Source organism: Petromyzon marinus, chromosome 11 (assembly GCF_048934315.1).
Source record: "Petromyzon marinus isolate PM22_M1 ecotype Great Lakes invasive population chromosome 11, UKy_Petmar_22M1.pri1.0, whole genome shotgun sequence".
Taxonomy (NCBI): domain Eukaryota; kingdom Metazoa; phylum Chordata; class Hyperoartia; order Petromyzontiformes; family Petromyzontidae; genus Petromyzon; species Petromyzon marinus.
Window position 1 is genome coordinate 10,100,356 of NC_133677.1, and position 20,985 is coordinate 10,121,340.

Below are 20,985 nucleotides of genomic sequence, written 5' to 3' on the forward strand. Positions count from 1 at the left end.
TTATGATGCGTTCATGAAAGCTTGCATGGTCAGTGACTCGAATGGCCCCTCGCTTGCCCAAGTCCGGTGGAAAGCATCTGGTGGATATAACCCAATAGTGTACCACTTCATTTTGTAGCCCACCCTCGAGATTTGTGTCCTCTTTAAAGGAATGGAATGACCTATTGGCAAGGGAAAGTCATGGATTCTCATTGGATGAATGAAACGTGGGGCATAAATCACGTGACATTGAGGAAGCAAAATCGGGAGGTCTCCTTAATTCGTGATAAACACTCAGATGATGTTTATTGACATTTTAGTCTTAATTAACAAAAAAAATAATTTTGAATAGGACTATAAATTGAATAAATGATAAGAAAATTTGAAAAAAGTGGCGGTTTTTTAACGTTAGCACCACGGATAGCGATTTGACAGTTTGTCAAAACTATTTCCTATGTAATTTAACATTTATTTGGGCACTGCAAGAGCAAAGCATAAAAAGCGTATTGAAGTGGCCACAACCGAACATTCCCCTTGGTGCATTTGGAGATAGATAATAACAACTAAATCGTAGAAAACATGTTGAGGAGCTCTAAGTGGATATTTTTGAGAAAAAAAACATCTGAGCACGCACGTTGGTAATACTGTACAAGAGTAAAGTTTTTTTGACTTTTACATATTTTTGTTACAACTGCTTGAGGGTATGATGAGTATTTAAAATTCATAACATGCGGAGTGAATGTGGCTGCTTCACGATATCCTGATTGGTCTTTGAAAATGTGCCAGCTCCTCCGCGGTGTGAGCTAACGCACCCAACCTTTTTAATAATTCATGGACATAGGTCATTACTGTTCATTAAAATCCTTTGACCCCTTTTATATTTCTCAAAACTAATGAGCAATCGTGAGGCCATGAAAAGCGCACTAATGTTCTGTTACTCCATACGTTCAAGCTATGCACTAAACTTAGCTGTGCTTTGTTGATAATTACTGCGACACCGTATTTGTCAAAACATAGATAACTTTGTGTTTGTAATTTGTTTTAATTATCTAACCTGTGGAACTCTGTAACTCCTCTTCAGGCTCAATGAATGTTGAATGTATATATTCATGTATTTGTGTACTCATTTAATATATCGTTAATGACTACTGTTTCAGGAGTGCATAATGTAATCATAATCAGCCATGCTCTCTCCATTCCTGGATGAATGCCTACCCATAATACTCTTACCATCCCTCCAGTATTGTCATGGATACATCCAACTCGCTTCTGCACATGAGCTCATTGCATCGCTTCATCTCCACAATGGTCATCCTTTTGATTTAAAGCTTTCGTTACTGCAGGGATTCATATTCTAGGTTCTTTCAGTAAAGCCACGTAGAAGGGAAACAATAAAATAATAAAAATATAAAACAATAAAATTCTCAAGCAATCATCATCAGGTGTGAAAACCACAGCAAGAAAATGTTCTTGCTGTGGTTTTCACATATTGCCTACTGTGGTGGCATATGATGATGATTGCTTGTGTTGCCGTCGAAACGTCGTGATATTTTTATAGTTTTATATTTTTATTAATTTATTGTTTCCCTTCTACGTGACTTTACTGAAAGAACCAAGAATATATTGGTCATCCTGTTGAGCGTGTGCCTTCCTTTAGCTGCCAATCTGTCATCAGTCTCATCCATTAGCCGTCAACCCTTCTGCGACGTGTGCTACCCATGCCCACCTCGTTTTCTTTAAAATGTACAAATAATACCGTAATAATAATCATTTACAGCCCATTGTCAATCCACTGCTCGATGGACTCCCACACGCCATGTCGGCTATGGGAGTTAGTTACCGCACCCTGCATGACGAATGTCAGTAGTGCAGGTTGGTAAAGCGGAAACCCAGTACGGGCTCGGTTATCACTCGCTACTGCTGTTAGTTTTGGCTTCCAATCAAACTCAGGTCATCGGGTTCATAACGCAGCGTGCTATCCACTGCACCGCTGCTTCACGTCATATGCCACCACAGTAGGCAATATGAAAAAATAATTTTATGCATCAGAAACGCAGCCATGCCTTCCCTTTGAAAATCTAAATGGTGGCATAGAAAACGTGCTCTTGGTATTGGTGGCCCCTCTCCGCTTGGGTGGAATGCCCACCTGCTCTATCTCAGCTGTCCACGGGGCTAACGTGCACCTAATTCACAGAACTCCCCAGTTTTACACACATGGCGGGAGACTCGCACAACAGGGAGCTTTCTCACCATCTCATGCTGTCATAGGAAAATCACACACATTTCTATAATGGAAGAATCACTGGCATCATCATCATGTATTATTTATAGCACACTTCCCATGCAGTCCAAATCTAGGCACCAGAAAACGTGGTATGAGATCATTGCTCCGTAAATAAGCGATCGCAGATTAAATATAACGTTCAAAAACAAGACGCTATAAACAATACACACAATGGAAAATGAACAAAATTGGCCCATTAAACTGTGGAGATTGCAAATCAGTCACACGTAATAAAAAGTTACTTCTCCCATGAAAAGGTAGGGGATCTGAAATTCCTGAAAGCCTGCGAATGCCTTGACAGCACCCATCACCAATCCTTTCCCCTCTCCCTCACTAGCAACTGCCCGAACGGGTTCATGACAGTGCAATTGCACAATTCACGCACCCTAATCGCGCTTGTTCAATTTACTCTCGAGCGCATACTGACCCTTCTCACACACTTTCGGACACCGTCTTTCCTTCTGTAAAAGCAGGCTTATAGGCATAGTCATAATATTAATATTTTTCCTTTTTTCTTCCAAATTTCAATAGAAACTGACCTTCCACCAACACATAAATCAAGCCCTGTGAGTTGTAATGACATGGGCCTTACACCCGTTCCCTATCTTGCCTGATAGGTAGGTATATTTATTATTTTAGTGTCCCAATTGTCTATGTACAGCACAGCATATGATAAGTAATATATGCAAAAGCTTGACATTCACAGACCCATTCAATGTAGTCTATATATGCGATTGGCTTTCATTCCCAGATCTGTTATTGCAAATGCATGCCTTTGATTTCAACAAATAATTACACACGCTTCAAGGTGTGTTTTTTTATTTTTGTTGTCTACTTTACCCATGCTGCGTAGATATTCAGACTAAAGGTCATAAAAGCTATCCACCGTGTAGCATTGTGCTACACTAAAAGCGTAAAGAATAAGTGCGAAGCCACAACGTTGGATGCGTAAGTGGCTGTCTGATGTGACAGGGAGCACTTTGAGGCAGCGACTAAAAATGTATGCGCCTTTGCAGCCAAACAAATTTTAAGACATGCGTGACGGTTGTGCGATTTCCTATATGCTGGCTAATGCATTGCAAGGGAATCTAGGAAAATGCGTTACCGTTTAAATCATCTTTCCATGTACTCGTGTGTGTGTGTCACCCCCCTCTCGCCCCAAGCTGCTGGGTGGCATGGGAAGCGAGCCTCGCCGCTTTCTACGGCCCCACGGCACTCGTCGTTCTGGCCACGTGCGTCTACCTCATCCGCACGGCCGTGTGCCTGCACCGCCGCCCTGGCCAGCAGCGCTACGAGCTCAAGGACGCGCACCCGGCCGGCCCTCGCGGGGCCCCCGGACAGCCGCCCCACATCATCGTCGTCCACCCACCCCCGCGCTGCTGCCACCATCACGTGGCCAGCCACGGCGGGCCCGAGTGCGGCCGCGGAGGCGCGGCCCGCTGCGCCGGCTCTCCGTCGCCGGCGCTCGCCAACGAGCACACGTACCCCGAGCAGCTCGCGGGCACGGCTCTCGTGCTGCTGCTGTACGCCATCTCCTGGACGCTGGGCGCCCTGGCCGCGTGGCACTCCGACCAGCTGCTGTCCGTGGTCTTCAGCTGCCTGTTCGGCGGCACGGTGCTCACGCTGGGGCTGTTCGTGTTGGTGCACCACTGCGCCAAGCGCGACGACGTGTGGCACCTCTGGTTCGGTCGCTGCTGCTGCTGCTGCCGCTGCTGCCGCCGCTGCTGCGGAGGAAAAGGCGGCGGCGTGACCCAGGCGGAGGTCGCCGCCGCCGCCTCCTCCTCCTCCTCCAAGCTTCCGCATCAACCGTCACGGAGCGAGGAGCATGATCAAGAGTGCAAGCTCATAACTAATGGCCAGCTGTCGAGCGTGGGCGGTGGGAATATGTACGTGGTGGTGAGCGGAAACCCGCCTTCGTTGGTGAGCGACAGTGTGGCCGCCATCAGCAGCATACCCCTGGCCTCAACGGAGCACCAGTGCAAGATGACCAACCTGCAAGTGGAGAACATTGCCAGGGCGAATGTGCAGTTCGCACAGAGCAAGGAGAAAAGCATCGATGAGCGACTGAGTGAGATCAATGAGCAGGCGAGCGCCGACTGTCTCACGAGCAGGACTCTGCCGAGGAAACACTGTGCAAGGGGTCGGAGGAAAAACAGTCTGCAGGCCAACAGGCAAAGCTCCACGGGCGACTTGGTTTATGACGTGCCAAAAATCACGACGGAGGGAGGCGTCAGCGCGCAGTACAGTGAATTTTCCACACTTTCTCTCTGCTGTCGGTCACAGGAAAGTGGATCTGGGAACGACGATGCACCTGTGGTGCAGGCGGCCTCTCAGGAGGCTTTCTGCATGGCGTACGGCATCCACTTTCCTGTTCACAATGTGGTATCGCCTGCTGATAACATTGAGCTAAATGCCACAGTCCCATTAATCACAGGCACCTGCCCAAATGTCAAAACGGGACCCTGGAGGACTGAGACAACTGTATGAGCACATTATCATACCATTCAAAATGAAAGAGCTGATAAAAAAATTACACAAACACTGAAAACATTTGAAAATGCAAATGACTCTGGACCCACGTATATATTTTTAGTACGTATTGTAAAAACGAAATATTTTATTGGTTGTCAGTCGAAACAAAATATTGAAGATGCTGAATGTTCTGTAAACACTCTATGAAAATGCTTTTCAAATGCATCGTCACCCTGCAACACTCCAAAAATATTGATGTTGCATAGATGTATAGTCATCAATGGATGTAACCTTTTGGCATACCGTAGATGTTTCTATTGCTGTCTGCAAAGATATTTTTCTCTCTCCTGGAATGGCTCTTTATTGCCACCTGCTGTGCAGATGAAATATTATTTAGAGTATGAGTTGGTGGTGGTGGCGGTGGCGGCGGTGGTTGTATCTCAGAGGGATGTAAATGTAAAATAGGACCATTAAGTGCTTTTTGAAGAATACCCGTACTTTAAAATATATTGCATCAAACAATTATGAGTGCCAATGTAAGGATTACCGACGGTGGTTGATTGGACACAATTTATTGGTGTTGATCGTATGATGCTCATATGCAATGTAAAATATAGGGTTAACATCTTGTATTTTTTTCAGTGCATGCATCAGCAGAAATAGGCAGGAACGACAACAATGTGAGTTGACTTGAATCCCATTGATTTTACGTAAGATGTCTGTAGCGAAGCATTCACTGACAGTACATTCACTTGTTATTGTGGATATACAGTTATTAGTTGTCCAAGGTGTACTTCACATGCCAAATAAATTGTCGGGTTTCTACATAGCGACGTGACACCAGAGTGCAACAATCTAAATCCATGTCTGACATAATCCCTTCGACTGTAAGTCATTGTGAGTGAATGTGAATGCTGTATGCTGTGTGTGATATCAGTTATGCAAGTAGGCCGTTATTTTGTACGTTAATTTTGTTTATTTTATTAATCAACCAATGATGTGTGCAGCAACACAGTTGCAATGTGTACACTTTAAAAATAATTCACAATATCATTGACATTGAAATTCTTGACCACTAGGTGGCATTACAGTGATACAATATTTTCATTTGGTAACGTCCCACGTACAATGCAGTTGCGGAACGATAGTGTGGTGAATACGTTTACTTCATCAAGTAATTTACAGCACGTTTTCTTTTTAACAATATAAGAATGAAAAAAATTGCAATCCATTACTTCTTCATATTGAGTATTTATGACAAATTCAATAATATTACTTATGTATTCTTCGGGAACTGCTTGCTTTTTATCTCCCATTCGGATTCCACTATATATTTTTTAAAAACAATAATGATACAGTCAGAAGCTCTCTCCTTATGCTTAGGAACGTAAATCAATGCAATTAATTCTAAAACAATCTTGACACTTTATTCTTTGGGTATTTCGGTAAAGTCACGTAGATAGGTTAAAATAAAATATTTATTATTTTGTTTACCGAAAGACCCAAAGAACATTAATTCCCGCAGTCACTAAAGCTTTAAGTCAAGATTTAATCTGACACCTTTATTGTTTAATAACTAACAGCAATGCCAGTCCATCTACATGTGGTATTCTGCAACAATTTGCACTTGCATGATTGCAGTAGAGTAATCTAGTTTTTTTTTACTTACCTTTTGCACACTTGCACATTTGTTTATGTACCGCGATAATGAGTAATTGAAATCATTCAAAGAGGCTATGTATGTACAGTGAGGGAAAAAAGTATTTGATTCCCTTCTGATTTTGTACGTTTGCCCACTGACAAAGAAATGATCAGTCTATAATTTTAATGGTAGGTTTATTTGAACAGTGAAAGACAGATTAACAACAACAAAATAAAGAAAAACGCATGTCAAAAATGTTATAAATTGATTTGCATTTTAATGAGGGAAATAAATAATTGACCCCCTCTCAATCAGAAAGGTTTCTGGCTCCCAGGTGTCTTTTATACAGGTAACGAGCTGAGATTAGCACACTCTTAAAGGGAGTGCTCCTAATCTCAGCTTGTTACCTGTATAAAAGACACCTGTCCACAGAAGCAATCAATCAATCAGATTCCAAACTCTTCACCATGGCCAAGACCAAAGAGCTCTCCAAGGATGTCAGGGACAAGATTGTAGACCTCACAAGGCTGTAATGGGCTACAAGACCATTGCCAAGCAGCTTGGTGAGAAGGTGACAACAGTTGGTGCGATTATTCGCAAATGGAAGAAACACAAAATAACTGTCAATCTCCCTCGGCCTGGGGCTCCATGCAAGATCTCACCTCGTGGAGTTGCAATGATCATGAGAACGGTGAGGAATCAGCCCAGAACTACACGGGAGGGTCTTGTCAATGATCTCAAGGCAGCTGGGACGATAGTCACCAAGAAAACAATTGGTAACACACTACGCCGTGAAGGACTGAAATCCTGCAGCGCCCGCAAGGTCCCCCTGCTCAAGAAAGCACATATACATTCCCGTCTGAAGTTTGCCAATGAACATCTGAATGATTCAGAGGACAACTGGGTGAAAGTATTGTGGTCAGATGAGACCAAAATGGAGGTCTTTGGCACATTCTCAACTCGCCGTGTTTGGAGGAGGAGGAATGCTGCCTATGACCCCAAGAACACCATCCCCACCTTGGCCATGTACCGTCAAATCTTGGGTGAGAACCTCCTTCCCTCAGCCAGGGCATTGAAAATGGGTCGTGGATGGGTATTCCAGCATGACAATGACCCAAAACACACGGTCAAGGCAACAAAGGAGTGGCTCAAGAATAAGCACATTAAGGTCCTGGAGTGGCCTAGCCAGTCTCCAGACCTTAATCCCATAGAAAATCTGTGGAGGGAGCTGAAGGTTCGAGTTGCCAAACGTCAGCCTCGAAACTTTAATGACTTGGAGAAGATCTGCAAAGAGGAGTGGGACAAAATCCCTCCTGAGATGTGTGCAAACCTGGTGGCCAACTACAAGAATCGTCTGACCTCTGTGATTGCCAACAAGGGTTTTGCCACCAAGTACTAAGTCATGTTTTACAGAGGGGTCAAATACTTATTTCCCTCACTAAAATGCAAATAAATTTATAACATTTTTGACATGCGTTTTTCTGGATTTTGTTGTTATTCTGTCTCTCACTGTTCAAATAAACCTACCATTAAAATTATAGACTGATAATGTATTTGTCAGTGGGCAAACGTACGAAATCAGCAGGGGATCAAATACTTTTTTCCCTCGCTGTATGACTAGGATTTAGCGATTTTGCCATATAGCTCTCCAATCTGTTTTTGGGCTATACCACGTGTTTTTCGGCACAATGTCCGATGTTTTACCCTTCAGGAACTGAACAAGCTCACCACCACGTGAAGCGAAACGCCGGATATCATGCTAAACAACACGCGGTACAACCCAAAAACAACAGAGGAGTTATATATCCTATGTATTTCTCAAGTTACTGTACTGTCACATGAATAATTGATATATAGAGATTGAACTCGTGTATGTTACTGGGGTTGTTTATGTTAGGGAGCGCAGCAGTAAATATGGATTTTATTCACGTTTGAAGAATTCTTCACTGGTCATGCAATGATCAATAGATTCGTCAATTGAAATGTATTATGATATTTGGTATGTGCATTAAATCACGCGTTTGAAAAATAAATTATTGTTGAATTATGGAAATGATATGCAAATGGTATGCACATGTTATGTATGCCAATGGTCGAACTCTACTGTTCAAATGTCACAGAAAAAAAGGGGATAGATAATACAAAGGAGGTGGGAGGAAAAACGAGGCATGATAATCTATTTAATCTAATTGTGATTCTGAAGTGTAACAATTTACTTGGGAGATTGAACCTTTACATGCTTATTACGTTTAATTGAAATATGTGGTTGGATAAATTTGCGCAAAAATACCCTGTAAGACAAAATACCCTATAATAATCTTTGGATATCCAGCATATACGCAAAGCACAGGAGTGGAACTATCCACACCTCCGATTAACACGGTTGGCCACTTATGGTGCGAAATACTTTTAACATGCATACTTACAAGCTGCAAAGCAGTATACATTTGTTCATCATTGTTTATGGAAGGAAACATTTACAAGGGGCATAAGTATCCTTGTATGACAACAGAATGTGATGAGGGAGATGCTTTATTCCCTGCAATGTTGCATTCATTAACACGCCAATCAATCAACGTCATCAACAAATGAGGTGTTCTGTTATATTAGAAAAACGATGCTGGTTTGCTTCTTAAATTGTGTTCTTTATGATTTCCTATTCTATGTATTTGAATGACGCATTGGGTAATCATTGTAATTGTTTAAAGTTGGGCCTCTTATGAACAAAACTAAGTCTTCGACACATTTCTTTTAACTCAATCTGCGGTCCTCACTCAGTGACATCCCAGCAGAGTGCTCGTGAAGTCACAGTATTGTCAACGTTAGCGATGTTGCGATATCGCGATACTACGATATAGCTATCATAGGATATGAGGCACGATGACGATATCATTCGTTTTGTGTCACTGTATTGGTAATTATATTTGCATAGAAATATTTTATTTCCAGAAAAAAAAATATTTTCCGAAAAGACAACCTCGATATTTAAAGTTGTAAATAATTGGCTTACATCTATGAAATTATAGTAATGCTGAGTAAAAAAAAATGTCAGGAGTAATTTACAGCATGGCGACTATACACTGTTGCCTGATTATTTTCGTAATTGTTTTAACTGTGTAATTATTTTGTATGTCATTGGCGGCATGTGCGTTTATGAAGCTATGATTTTGGCACGGAGGTCAAGGTGATCACAGAAATGATGACAGTAGTTTGCATGGAGTCCATCAAATCTTGGACATGTCTATAAAAGCACATTAGCTTAGGCTCTTCCTTTCTTTTCTTTCATAACGCTCATACTTTGGGGGTCGATGGGCTCGTGTCCCAACTTATGCTGACAGCTTTTGTAAATTATTTGATCTCTTTGCCGCACCTTGACCGTGAATTTTAGAACAACAAAATTGCCATACCAAAATCTAAGACGTCATTTATACGCGTTACAAATTGCTCATGATTGCAAGACTCGTGGCAGGCTTATGTTGAGCGAACTGCAGTTGAATACAATAAAAGTGCGATGTACAATTGCAGAGTTATTATGGGAAACAGAATTCGCGGCAAACATAATATCGTGAAATGTAATATTGTATCGTGACCAGTGATATTTTGCGGCAGCCATAGTTGATGTGTTCATCTTCTGCAATGGTCACAGACAGACTTTTTCATTGAATACAGTAACTAATTTCTTCAAGTTCTGGCAAAATTAATGAGTAACATGATGTGGACTTCATAATCTTAAAGAACCAAAGTTGTGACACTCGTGTATGGTACTTGTAGCGTGGGCTAACATTTGAGTACTTGTGTAACCAAAATCACGCTTATCCTAAAAACCATGCTTTATCATAACAATACCATGCGTTATTTGCTCATATCTTATTGTACTTTATGGTCATGGTACGTTGACCCGGGGAATCGCTGCATTGTTGTGGAAACCTCAGTTTAAACTTACATTAATTGTTTGGTGGTAAAAAATAAACACTTTTGTAATTATGAATCTAGTACAGTACACAATAAATAAGACACTCATGATGCCTGATAAACATTATACTCAATTAAGAAATATTTTCAACAATTACTTTTGGGTGCAATCCTTGGCTGTTGTCAGTGTTAAATGGTTTGCTATGCATTCATAGCCCGCTTATGTAATGATCATCATTGTAAATTACTCGTGCATTTTCTTGTGCACACTGTATTGTTTAAATTGCAACACTTCAAAATAACCCAAGTAACTAACGAATTGTAGGTGGTAATGTTGAATTGCCCATACGTTTATAAATACGTGCAAGTATTTTTTTCATGACACTTGACATTTTTTTTGCTTAAGTCACTGTAAATGCTCATGGTCAACATTTTTTTCTTCATAAAAGCACTGCGTAAAATTATATATTCCTTAATATGTAGTGGCAGACAATAAATATTTCCAGGTTAATTATGCTTGCACATACAAGTTATTACATTCATTTACCTTCTTGCTGTTTTCACAAGACATTTAAATAATCTACGGAAATGATGCAAAAAAATTGTTTTGGGTTAAATAGGATCAGATGCTCTGTACAACTTTTATCTAGATGTATACAGCTAAACCTCAAGTGGACACTGTTTTGAACATGAATACAAAAAAGTGTTGATTTTTCCTTGGGTATTGTCTTTAATAAAATATAATTTCACTTTATTTTAATAAGATGCTGTTAAGTTTGGATAATTGAAAGAACGTAAACTAGAACAATAAAGCAGACAGTGTAATAATAATAATGCATGATGTATACAATATTTAGCAACAATTTTGGAAATAACATTTTTCTTGCTATTTCTTTTTAACAATTTATCTTCCCAGAGGAACACAAATGTAAAGTTAGGTCTGCCATCAATAATTTGATGCATAATGAACCATGTAACAAAACCTTGGCTCTCTTTTAGTCATCAAAAGTCTTTATGTACACTATTATATTGGAATTTATAGTTTCAACATGCCAAACTTTATTTCATTTCATCTTGCACTCACACATGATCAATTTAAACCTACAATGTACTTTTTTTAAATACTATAATACATTTCTAAATTTTGATTTAAAGCTTTCGTGACTGCAGTGATTCATATTCTTGGTTCTTTCGGTAAAGTCACGTTGAAGGGAAACAATAAAATAATAAAATATATATAACAAAATTCTCACGACGTTTCAACTGCAACACAAGCAGTCATCATCAGGAGTTCTTGCCGTTGGTTTTCACACCCGATGATGACTGCTTGTGTTGCAGTCAAAACGTCGTGAGAATTTTATTGTTTTCTATATATTTATTATTTTATTGTTTCCCTTCAACGTGACTTTACCGAAAGAACCAAGAATATAATAAATTTCTAGTTTATATTTCTGTAATATAACTTACCTTTTTGAATATCAAAGTGTACCAACCTGGACCACAAAGTAACGTATTATTCGTCTCTCGCGGCTCTCCGCTTTCGGGATACCATTTTGATGTCGATTGAACCCAGACTGTTGCATTTGTGGCGCTGCAATAAATTTGTTTTAATTAACACAGTGGTGCTGCTGAATGCAATTGGACAGCGAATGAATTTAGGGCTATGCCAGATTGAGCAGTGAGCTTTACGACCTATCTGTCGTTAAGCGTTTATTTATTGCTGTTCCAACTGCCGGCTTGGTGACAGGTGAGTGCTGCTACACTGCGACAAACGTGAACGGACCTTGTATTAAACCACTGCTGGATGACGGATTACCACGTGACGCACGGGGGTCATTTGACCATACTTTACCGCTCCGGTGAGTACGGATAAGTAATGGTCGGGAGCATAGATGGTGCTACATGGTATAATACAACAATGCATATTTCTACACAGCCATCTGCTGACAATGTAGTCTTGCAGCAGCCTATGAAACCAGATGTATGCATGCAGGTCACTCATCCAAGCTCTATCCAGGCATAAAAAAACTTGCTTAGTTTCCGACATCTGATGAGATCAGGGACATTCTGGTCATTTGGCCCGGCCTATAACAGGGCTTAATTTCAGCTTAAACCATTTTCCTTTTGAGTGACCTGGTAAATGTCTGTACCCAACACACCACATTCCATATAAACAGTGAGGGAAAAAAAGTATTTGATCCCCTGCTGATTTTGTACGTTTGCCCACTGGCAAAGAAATGATCAGTCTATAATTTTAATGGTAGGTTTATTTGAACAGAGAGAGACAGAATAACAACAAAAAAATCCAGAAAAAACATGATTTAGTACTTGGTGGCAAAACCCTTTTTGGCAATCACAGAGGTCAGACGTTTCTTGTAGTTGGCCACCAGGTTTGCACACATCTCAGGAGGGATTTTGTCCCACTCCTCTTTGCAGATCTTCTCCAAGTCATTAAGGTTTCGAGGCTGACGTTTGGCAACTCGAACCTTCAGCTCCCTCCACAGATTTTCTATGGGATTAAGGTCTGGAGACTGGCTAGGCCACTCCAGGACCTTAATGTGCTTCTTCTTGAGCCACTCCTTTGTTGCCTTGGCCGTGTGTTTTGGGTCATTGTCATGCTGGAATACCCATCCACGACCCATTTTTAATGCCCTGGCTGAGGGAAGGAGGTTCTCACCCAAGATTTGACGGTACATGACCCCGTCCATCGTCCCTTTGATGCGGTGAAGTTGTCATGTCCCCTTAGCAGAAAAACACCCCCAAAGCATAATGTTTCCACCTCCATGTTTGACGGTGGGAATGGTGTTCTTGGGGTCATAGGCAGCATTCCTCCTCCTCCAAACACGGCGAGTTGAGTTGATGCCAAAGAGCTCCATTTTGGTCTCATCTGACCACAACACTTTCACCCAGTTGTCCTCTGAAACATTCAAATCTTCATTGGCAAACTTCAGACGGGCATGTATATGTGCTTTCTTGAGCAGGGGGACCTTGCGGGCGCTGCAGGATTTCAGTCCTTCACGGCATAGTGTGTTACCAATTGTTTTCTTGGTGACTATGGTCCCAGCTGCCTTGAGATCATTGACAAGATCCTCCCGTGTAATTCTGGGCTGATTCCTCACCGTTCTCATGATCATTGCAACTCCACGAGGTGAGATCTTGCATGGAGCCCCAGGCCGAGGGAGAATGACAGTTCGTTTGTGTTTCTTCCATTTGCGAATAATCGCACCAAATGTTGTCACCTTCTCACCAAGCTGCTTGGCAATGGTCTTGTAGCCCATTCCAGCCTTGTGTAGGTCTACAATCTTGTCCCTGACATCCTTGGAGAGCTCTTTGGTCTTGGCCATGGTGGAGTGTTTGGAATCTGATTGATTGCTTTTGTGGACAGGTGTCTTTTATACAGGGAACAAGCTGAGATTAGGAGCACTCCCTTTAAAAGTGTGCTCCTAATCTCAGCTCGTTACCTGTATAAAAGACACCTGGGAGCCAGAAATCTTTCTGATTGAGAGGGGGTCAAATACTTATTTCCCTCATTAAAATGCAAATCAACTTATAACATTTTTGACATGCGTTTTTCTGGATTTTGTTGCTGTTATTCTGTTTATCACTGTTTGGAAATCCTTCACCTACTACTGATTAGGTTGCTTCTGTCTATAACGAGTTTAAAGTGTAAACTTGTATCGCACCATCCTGTAATCATTTCCTGAGTGGGAGATGGTAGTCTTCATCGGGCCCACCTGTCGAGTGTCTCTTCGCACGTCTACTACCATCACTTTGGCCGTCACACGCTACAAGATCACCGTGTTTATTTTTCCGTGACATCTCTGACGATCTGGGAGTTGGTCGATGCCAATGAAGTTATTTTCCGACTAACTCTCCATGTTGGCACCTCCATGTCAAACAAATTTTCTGTACTCCTTGTTTGAAAAAAAAAACAGAAGCATTCACCGTCTTACCAGTGTCCCCGCTGGCTACAATTTAATTCTCAGACTTGTCTCCAGTTCGACAAGGTTGGATTCGCCAGAGTCCGTGTGTGCTACGTAGCAGTTGTCACTGATCATTTCTTTGTCAGTGGGCACACGTACAAAATCAGCAGGGGATCAAATACTTTTTTCCCTCACTGTAATTTTCACTTCGGCTGTGCAGGTCAATAGTTAAATGCAATCTCCGTTCTACCAGGGACGCAAAACAATATTAATAGATAAATTAAACCCTGGGTTGTACGATGATAGCTATACTGTATAGGCACTCTGTAGATGTTTTTGATAACACGAGTTTCGGGCGTCATCAACCCACACTGACCAGCATAAGAACACCATCACGTGTCTCACAAGAACCATGCCCACCCCCCCCCCAGCAGTTGTGGTTCCACCATGCCTGGTAACCGACAGAGTAGGTGAAGATGCATGGGGTGGCTATAAATTATTAGCTATGAACGGGACTTTTTTATGAATGTGACAACTGCTACGTAGAACACACGGACTCTGGCGAATCCAACCTTGTCGAACTGGAGACAAGTCTGAGAATTAAATTGTAGCCAGCGGGGACACTGGTAAGACGGTGAATGCTTCTGTTTTTTTTTTCAAACAAGGAGTACAGAAAATTTGACATGCAGGAGCCAACATGGAGAGTTAGTCGGAAAATAACTTCATTGGCATCGACCAACCCCCAGATCGTCAGAGATGTCACGGAAAAATAAACACGGTGATCTTGTAGCGTATGACGGCCAAAGTGATGGTAGTAGACGTGCGATGAGACACTCGACAGGTGGGCCCGATGAAGACTACCATCTCCCACTCAGGACGTGGTTACAGGATGGTGCGATACAAGTTTACACTTTAAACTTGTTATAGACAGGAGCAACCTAATCAGTTTTGGGTGAAGGATTTCCAAACAACGACTTAAAGAATTGCTTGTAGATGATTCCAAAAACACGTGACTTTATGCGTATATTGTTGAGTGCGAGAATACATTTTAATTACTGAATCGACACGCCGAGGAGCGTATATAAACAAACAGGTTCTCGTTAAACTTTGCTTTTACATAACAATACGAACTCTTTGGGTCATTCGGTAAAATCACGTAGATTGAAAAATAATTTTAAAAAATCACGACGTTTCGATCGCAACACAAGCAACCGTCTTCAGGTGAAAAAATACAGCAGGTGGACTGCTGAGGCTGGATGAAAATTCCTGGAAGAAAATTCCTGGAAGAAAATTCCTGACTCAGCAGTCCGCCTGCTGTATTTTTCCACCTGAAGACGATTGCTTGTGTTGCGATCGAAACGTCGTGATTTTTTATTCAAGATATAACAATACAAATGTTAATTAACATACATTTCTGTCGTCATACATGACTTAAGTTACAGCGTAATCTGTACAATAATAGATGATTATTACATTTCAGTGTTATGTATTATACAAGTAATTCCTATACGCAATAGGATCTAAAGAAACATACATTGAATTGGACCAAGTCAGTTCAGAATCATAATTGGATTGTGATCGACCCAACATGAGTTGTTCCAATTAGTTATGACCTGTGTTCATTAAGAAAGCAGTTTTGTCACAAAAAAACTATTTACATATTGGGCAATGATAAAAAGGGGATATACATAGATATTGATGTCGTTTGTGTAGTTTGTATACTGCAGTGACTTCATAGAAAACCATGACATAGCATGTATGTTTGATGAACTTCATTCGCACCGTACATAGCCAACCGTGCTAATCGGAGGTCAGGGGGAAAGACAACAAACTAAACACTAAAAGCAGTTCTAAAGAAAAGTCTTCAATCTAGATTTGAAAGTGCATAGCCCCAGTGGCTTCCTAATATCGGAAGAAAGAGCGTTCCAGACGGTCGCAGAATCGCATCTGACCGTCTTTGTTCGATGGAAGTAAAACGCCACTGTGAGGATAACCAGAGTTCGCGTGATGGTATATACTCCTTGACGAGATTACACTGTATAACATTTTTTTTTGTACCTGGGTAGTAAGTTTTATTTCCTAATTGCTTATTCTTCAAAAGTACAGAAAACGGCTATTATTCCCCACAAAGTTTGTTTTTGTGACCAGGACAGTGATGTAGTAATAGGTTTTACCCTAGATTTGATGCTTTCGAGACTGCAGGAATTAATCTTTGTTTTTTTCGGTAAAGTCACGTAGAAATAAGAAGAAATACAATTACATAATATGCGACGTTTCGATTGCAACACAAGCAATCATCATCAGGTAGGGGAAACACATAACCGCAGATATATATACAGACCTTAAGTAGAGGGAATTAACACAGATATACCAGGGGATACAGAGAGACGGAGCATCACACTAAATCAAACAGGGTTTAGCAAAATTTGGAAACTATGTAAATAAACACAAACGGTCAATTAAAACACAATTAACGCATGGTCTGGTTGAATACACTATTTCAAAGATTGTTAAATTGTAAGTTGAGTGTGAAATTTAAGATAGTGATAGAATACATACCGTAGAGACCTATGGGGGGAGACACGCACACAGTTAAGAGGTAAAGCAGCTCTGTACCGGGGCCTTAAATAGCCAGATATGGAGGGACTGGGACTCAGAGACAATGGGACACAAATTAGCATGATACAAGGTGTCAGGCACACAGAGAGGGCGCCGGAGTGCACACTTAGAGGCACCCAGGCACACATCTATAGGCAGAGACAGCACAGCGACATAAACCCAATTCAAGACACAAAGGCAGATACACCAGCAGAGAACATAAAGACACAGATTTCATACCTCCCCGAAGAGGTGGTTCAAACTCGAGTCACGAAAGCACCAAATCTGAAGACGCCTTTTGGCGTCTTCTGGTCCAACACCAGTGGAGGCTAGGCTCTAAGAAAAGCCGTCTCGTGTGTGGACCAATCAAATTCAAGGACAGTGCATATTATTATCAGAGTTGTCTCTTTTGTTTGCATTTTGACTGCTTGTGTTGTGGTTATTGCAAACATGATGCCTTGAATAAAGGTATCAGTTTTTGTGCCAGTTAAAAGGGTAAAACCTATTACTATATCATGTCACTGGCAAAGGAGGTCTCATCATATACAGGACAGTGATATTTTGAAATATACCTATTTTAAATAAGAAAACTGGTGAATTTGTGACTTTTAGTTCACATAACGTCAGAAAAAACACATGCAAAAACTTGTACATGTATTTATGCTAAAGTAATACAAATATGACTACAAAAGATTTCGACACCAAGGCGCACTACCACAGACATGACTGGCCACAGTGGACCGAGTTCTCTGTGGGGAGGAACAATCTCGAAAAACTACTCACTTCTAAATCTTTTGTAGCAATGTTTGCATTACTTTAGTATAAATATATGTTAATTTGTATTCATATGTTGTTGTTTTTTCTCACTTTACGTGAACGGAAAGACAAATTCGCCCGTTTTCTCATTGAAAATAGGTACATTTCAAAATAACACCTTCCTGGTTACAAAAGCGAAGTTTTTTGGGGGGAATAATAGCTATTTTCTATACTTTTTAGGCATAAGCAATTACGACATAACATTTACTACCCAGGAACAAAAATTGTGTTATAGTGTTATCAAGGTATTGTGGTTAATTTGTAGAAAGCACTTTGTTTGTCATGAAAGTGCGACCTTGTAATGTATTCGTTCGCCAACCGGAATCCAATGCAGACACCGAACGAGCATGACAAAGCGATTAAGCAAATACGTTTGCAAATGCACTTTACATTTCAGATTATTAGTGTGTGCTATGGTAATATGACTAAATATGAGAAAAGTTAATATTTACATGCGCAGGAAAAGTGTAAGTGTTGCTCCTCATTTAATTAACATGCTAGCTCATGAACTGAAAGTAGGAAAATGGATCAAACAAGGCATTTAGAGTGTTATCACGCACTGGCGCAAAATATGAGTACAACATCTCATTTTCAAAGGGGATGGTAGCTCCATTTGTTAGTGCAAAGTTTGTCATTACCCTTTAGGGTGCCCGCTCTCTCAACTTTCCTTGCTACACAATACATTCAGATGCCAGCTTTGTTTGGGAATTTTTTTAACACGTATACTGTATCATGGGTCACTTTTTATTTATTCATCTATCTACTTTATATTGCATTTAGAGGATACTGCATTTGTTATAAATTGTAAAGTTCTAGATACCATACATCACAGGAATGTAAATATTGTAAAAATATATATATTTGTAATATTTATTTTTAAAGGTGTTCCATAACCATTCTGGAGGAGAGGGATGCATTGGGATTGCTGTTTGAAGTTGCTTCCAAAGGACAGATAATAAATATAATCTATCCTGGAAAAGTTGATAATGTATTCGATAAAGTGATTAAATAAAATAAATGCTGAAATCGTGGCTTTGTTGAATACATTTGAGCAAAATTAACTGTACAGTATGCTAAGTTATTATTATAAGCTGTTAGATGCAGCTGGATTTCTATTATTCAAGTTAATTTGCCACATTTGCTGACAAAGGACGATTGACTTATTAAAATAAAACATTTTTTGGCTTTAACAGCCCACTGGCATCAGTGCGCAGTGATTTTTATGTCGTTTTATGCAAATTAATTGAAGATAATTGCCCGTAATTAAATGCATCTGTTCTAATATATTTAAATTTTAAACCTTTTCACTATGTCTTAAAGTCATTCATTCAGAAGAAATATATATATACACACGGTTTTATCCTGTTCTACGAGTCGGATGAAATTTGTGGATAGATGCACTGTGTACATTTGTATTTGCCCTATCAATTTTAAACGCAATTTTTTTTTCGTCAAATAACCTAGTTCGTCGAACATGAAAATGGAACTGGTACTATGGTATCACCATAACCTATTATTCTTTGCCACAGTACCCAGAATTCATGGCTTTATCTGGTATTGCTATTGCTGTCTTTGCTGCTGTACAATGTCATCCCTTCTAAAAATATGGCCTGTGAGGTCCACTTGTTTTTTTAATGGGTGGTGTGATATCTTGCAATTTGTTCTTTTTTCCCCCCGAAGTAACTTGTGTGACATACATTTGTTGTCCCAATTGACACTGACTTTGTCTCCTTTTAGGCTCCTGTGCCATGTACTATTTCTAAACTTTCTGGTTGTGACATTTCAGAATAATTTTGTGATAGTTTAAAATACATACATCCATAATTACCCTGCTGTTTTAATATGCCAAGGTGTGCAATTTCATATACAAAGTTATCTAGCGATTTGCATTTGCCCTAGATAGCGTGTTTGTAATTATCTGATTCCCTTAGTATGAATCAATTAACCAGTAAACTTTTTACGAAAATATTTAAATTTATAGTGTCAATACAACCACAAAAACATTTAATACTGTATTTATTAAAAAAAACTATTGGTACTGCACAACAACATGTAATGAGTTTCATAATCACGCTCCATTAGAACACATTTCTGGCCTGGGTGGATTCCTGTCTGGGTGAGTTTTGCACTTCACGAGCAGTGTGTGTGCGTGCTGACGTCACGCAACCCTCCTCCCAACCCCAGACGTGCACCCCGCGCAAATGTGCGGGATACTCTATCATGGTATCATGTAACACGTAGGCTTTCGCGAACAATATCATCCATAATACAGGCTTATTGGGTTAGATCGCATAAATATATAAATGTGTTGTTAAACCCGCCACCACCCGACACAGCCAATTAGTAAGGTTTGTCACATAAACAGAACATGCCAATTCGTCACTAGTACAGCACACTGGTGTGTTGGAGAGCCAAGCCACACCATTTACAATCTGAGTACGATGTTTTGCCAGTAATTATAACTAGCTTCATCAGGCGACAGCCAAATGTTGTGGCTTGACATAAAATGGGTCACTATGGCGATTAGCGCCATCTATCGACAGAGAAAGGAATAGTGGGTATGGTAGCCCTCTCTGCCAGCAGAGTAAATTATGTCATGGAAGAGGTTTATGGGGCTGGCAGAGTCGGGAGCAATCGAAGGGTGCGTGATGGGATGTAGGCCAAAGGTGACAGAGGGGACACGTCATAGGGCCCGAAAACCTGGTGAGTTCCAGAAGGGGGCGTGGCCAAGGACAGAGCCAGGCAAGGGACACGTGGAAGGTGACCCAGAACCTTCTAGTGGGTTCTGGAAGGGGGCGTGTCCGAGGGCAGAGCGGGGGTCACGGTGCTGGAATGGAACCCGCCGTGCTACGTCTACTCTTCGGTCTTCGTGCTCGGCATCGTCGCTCAGGCAGTGTGCCGACGGACCTGACCCGTTTGTGTAGTTTCCCCATTGTGGTTTATGTAGTTACACCATTGTGGTTGTAGAATAAATGGTCTTGCCTCCTGAATCAGTTTGTCTCTCAAGTGAACCCACTACATCTAGCATCAGAAGTGCTAAAATAGTTGCGAGAGACTCTAGAGTAGCGCATGTCTTCGGACAAGGAAGACAGCGGGGATGTGATTCCTCAAACAGCCCCGGATGTTGCGACCCCAGAGAAGCTTCAAGAGGCGGCTCTCCCAGTGGAGCAGCGGGAGGAAACCGAGGTCTCTGCACTGCCGTCTTCAGGAGGAGAGCGTCGGATGCTCATCGCACGCCTTGCCGACTTGTTATCCGCAGCTGCAGCGCTGGTGGCCAAGCTCAACATGGACGAGCCCGAGGAAGATGCCGGAGTGAAGCAGCCGCGCGCGGACAGCCCCGCCGCTGCTGGTTGCCGCGC

At 41.1% G+C, this 20,985-nt stretch overlaps 1 protein-coding gene and 1 long non-coding RNA gene across 2 annotated transcripts in view; one reads left to right on the plus strand and one right to left on the minus strand.

Annotated features, from left to right (window-relative positions):
• Positions 1 to 6,079, plus strand: part of LOC116941231 (adhesion G protein-coupled receptor A1) — a 223,669-nt gene extending 217,590 nt beyond the window's left edge. The window contains exon 7 of the mRNA XM_032952053.2: positions 3,427 to 6,079. Coding sequence (XP_032807944.2) covers positions 3,427 to 4,750 — 1,324 coding nt within the window. The 3' untranslated portion in view covers positions 4,751 to 6,079. The remainder of the gene's footprint in view (positions 1 to 3,426) is intronic.
• Positions 4,120 to 20,985, minus strand: part of LOC116941230 (uncharacterized) — a 37,208-nt gene continuing 20,342 nt past the window's right edge. The window contains exon 3 of the long non-coding RNA XR_004402659.2: positions 4,120 to 4,255. This is a non-coding gene — a long non-coding RNA (uncharacterized LOC116941230). The remainder of the gene's footprint in view (positions 4,256 to 20,985) is intronic.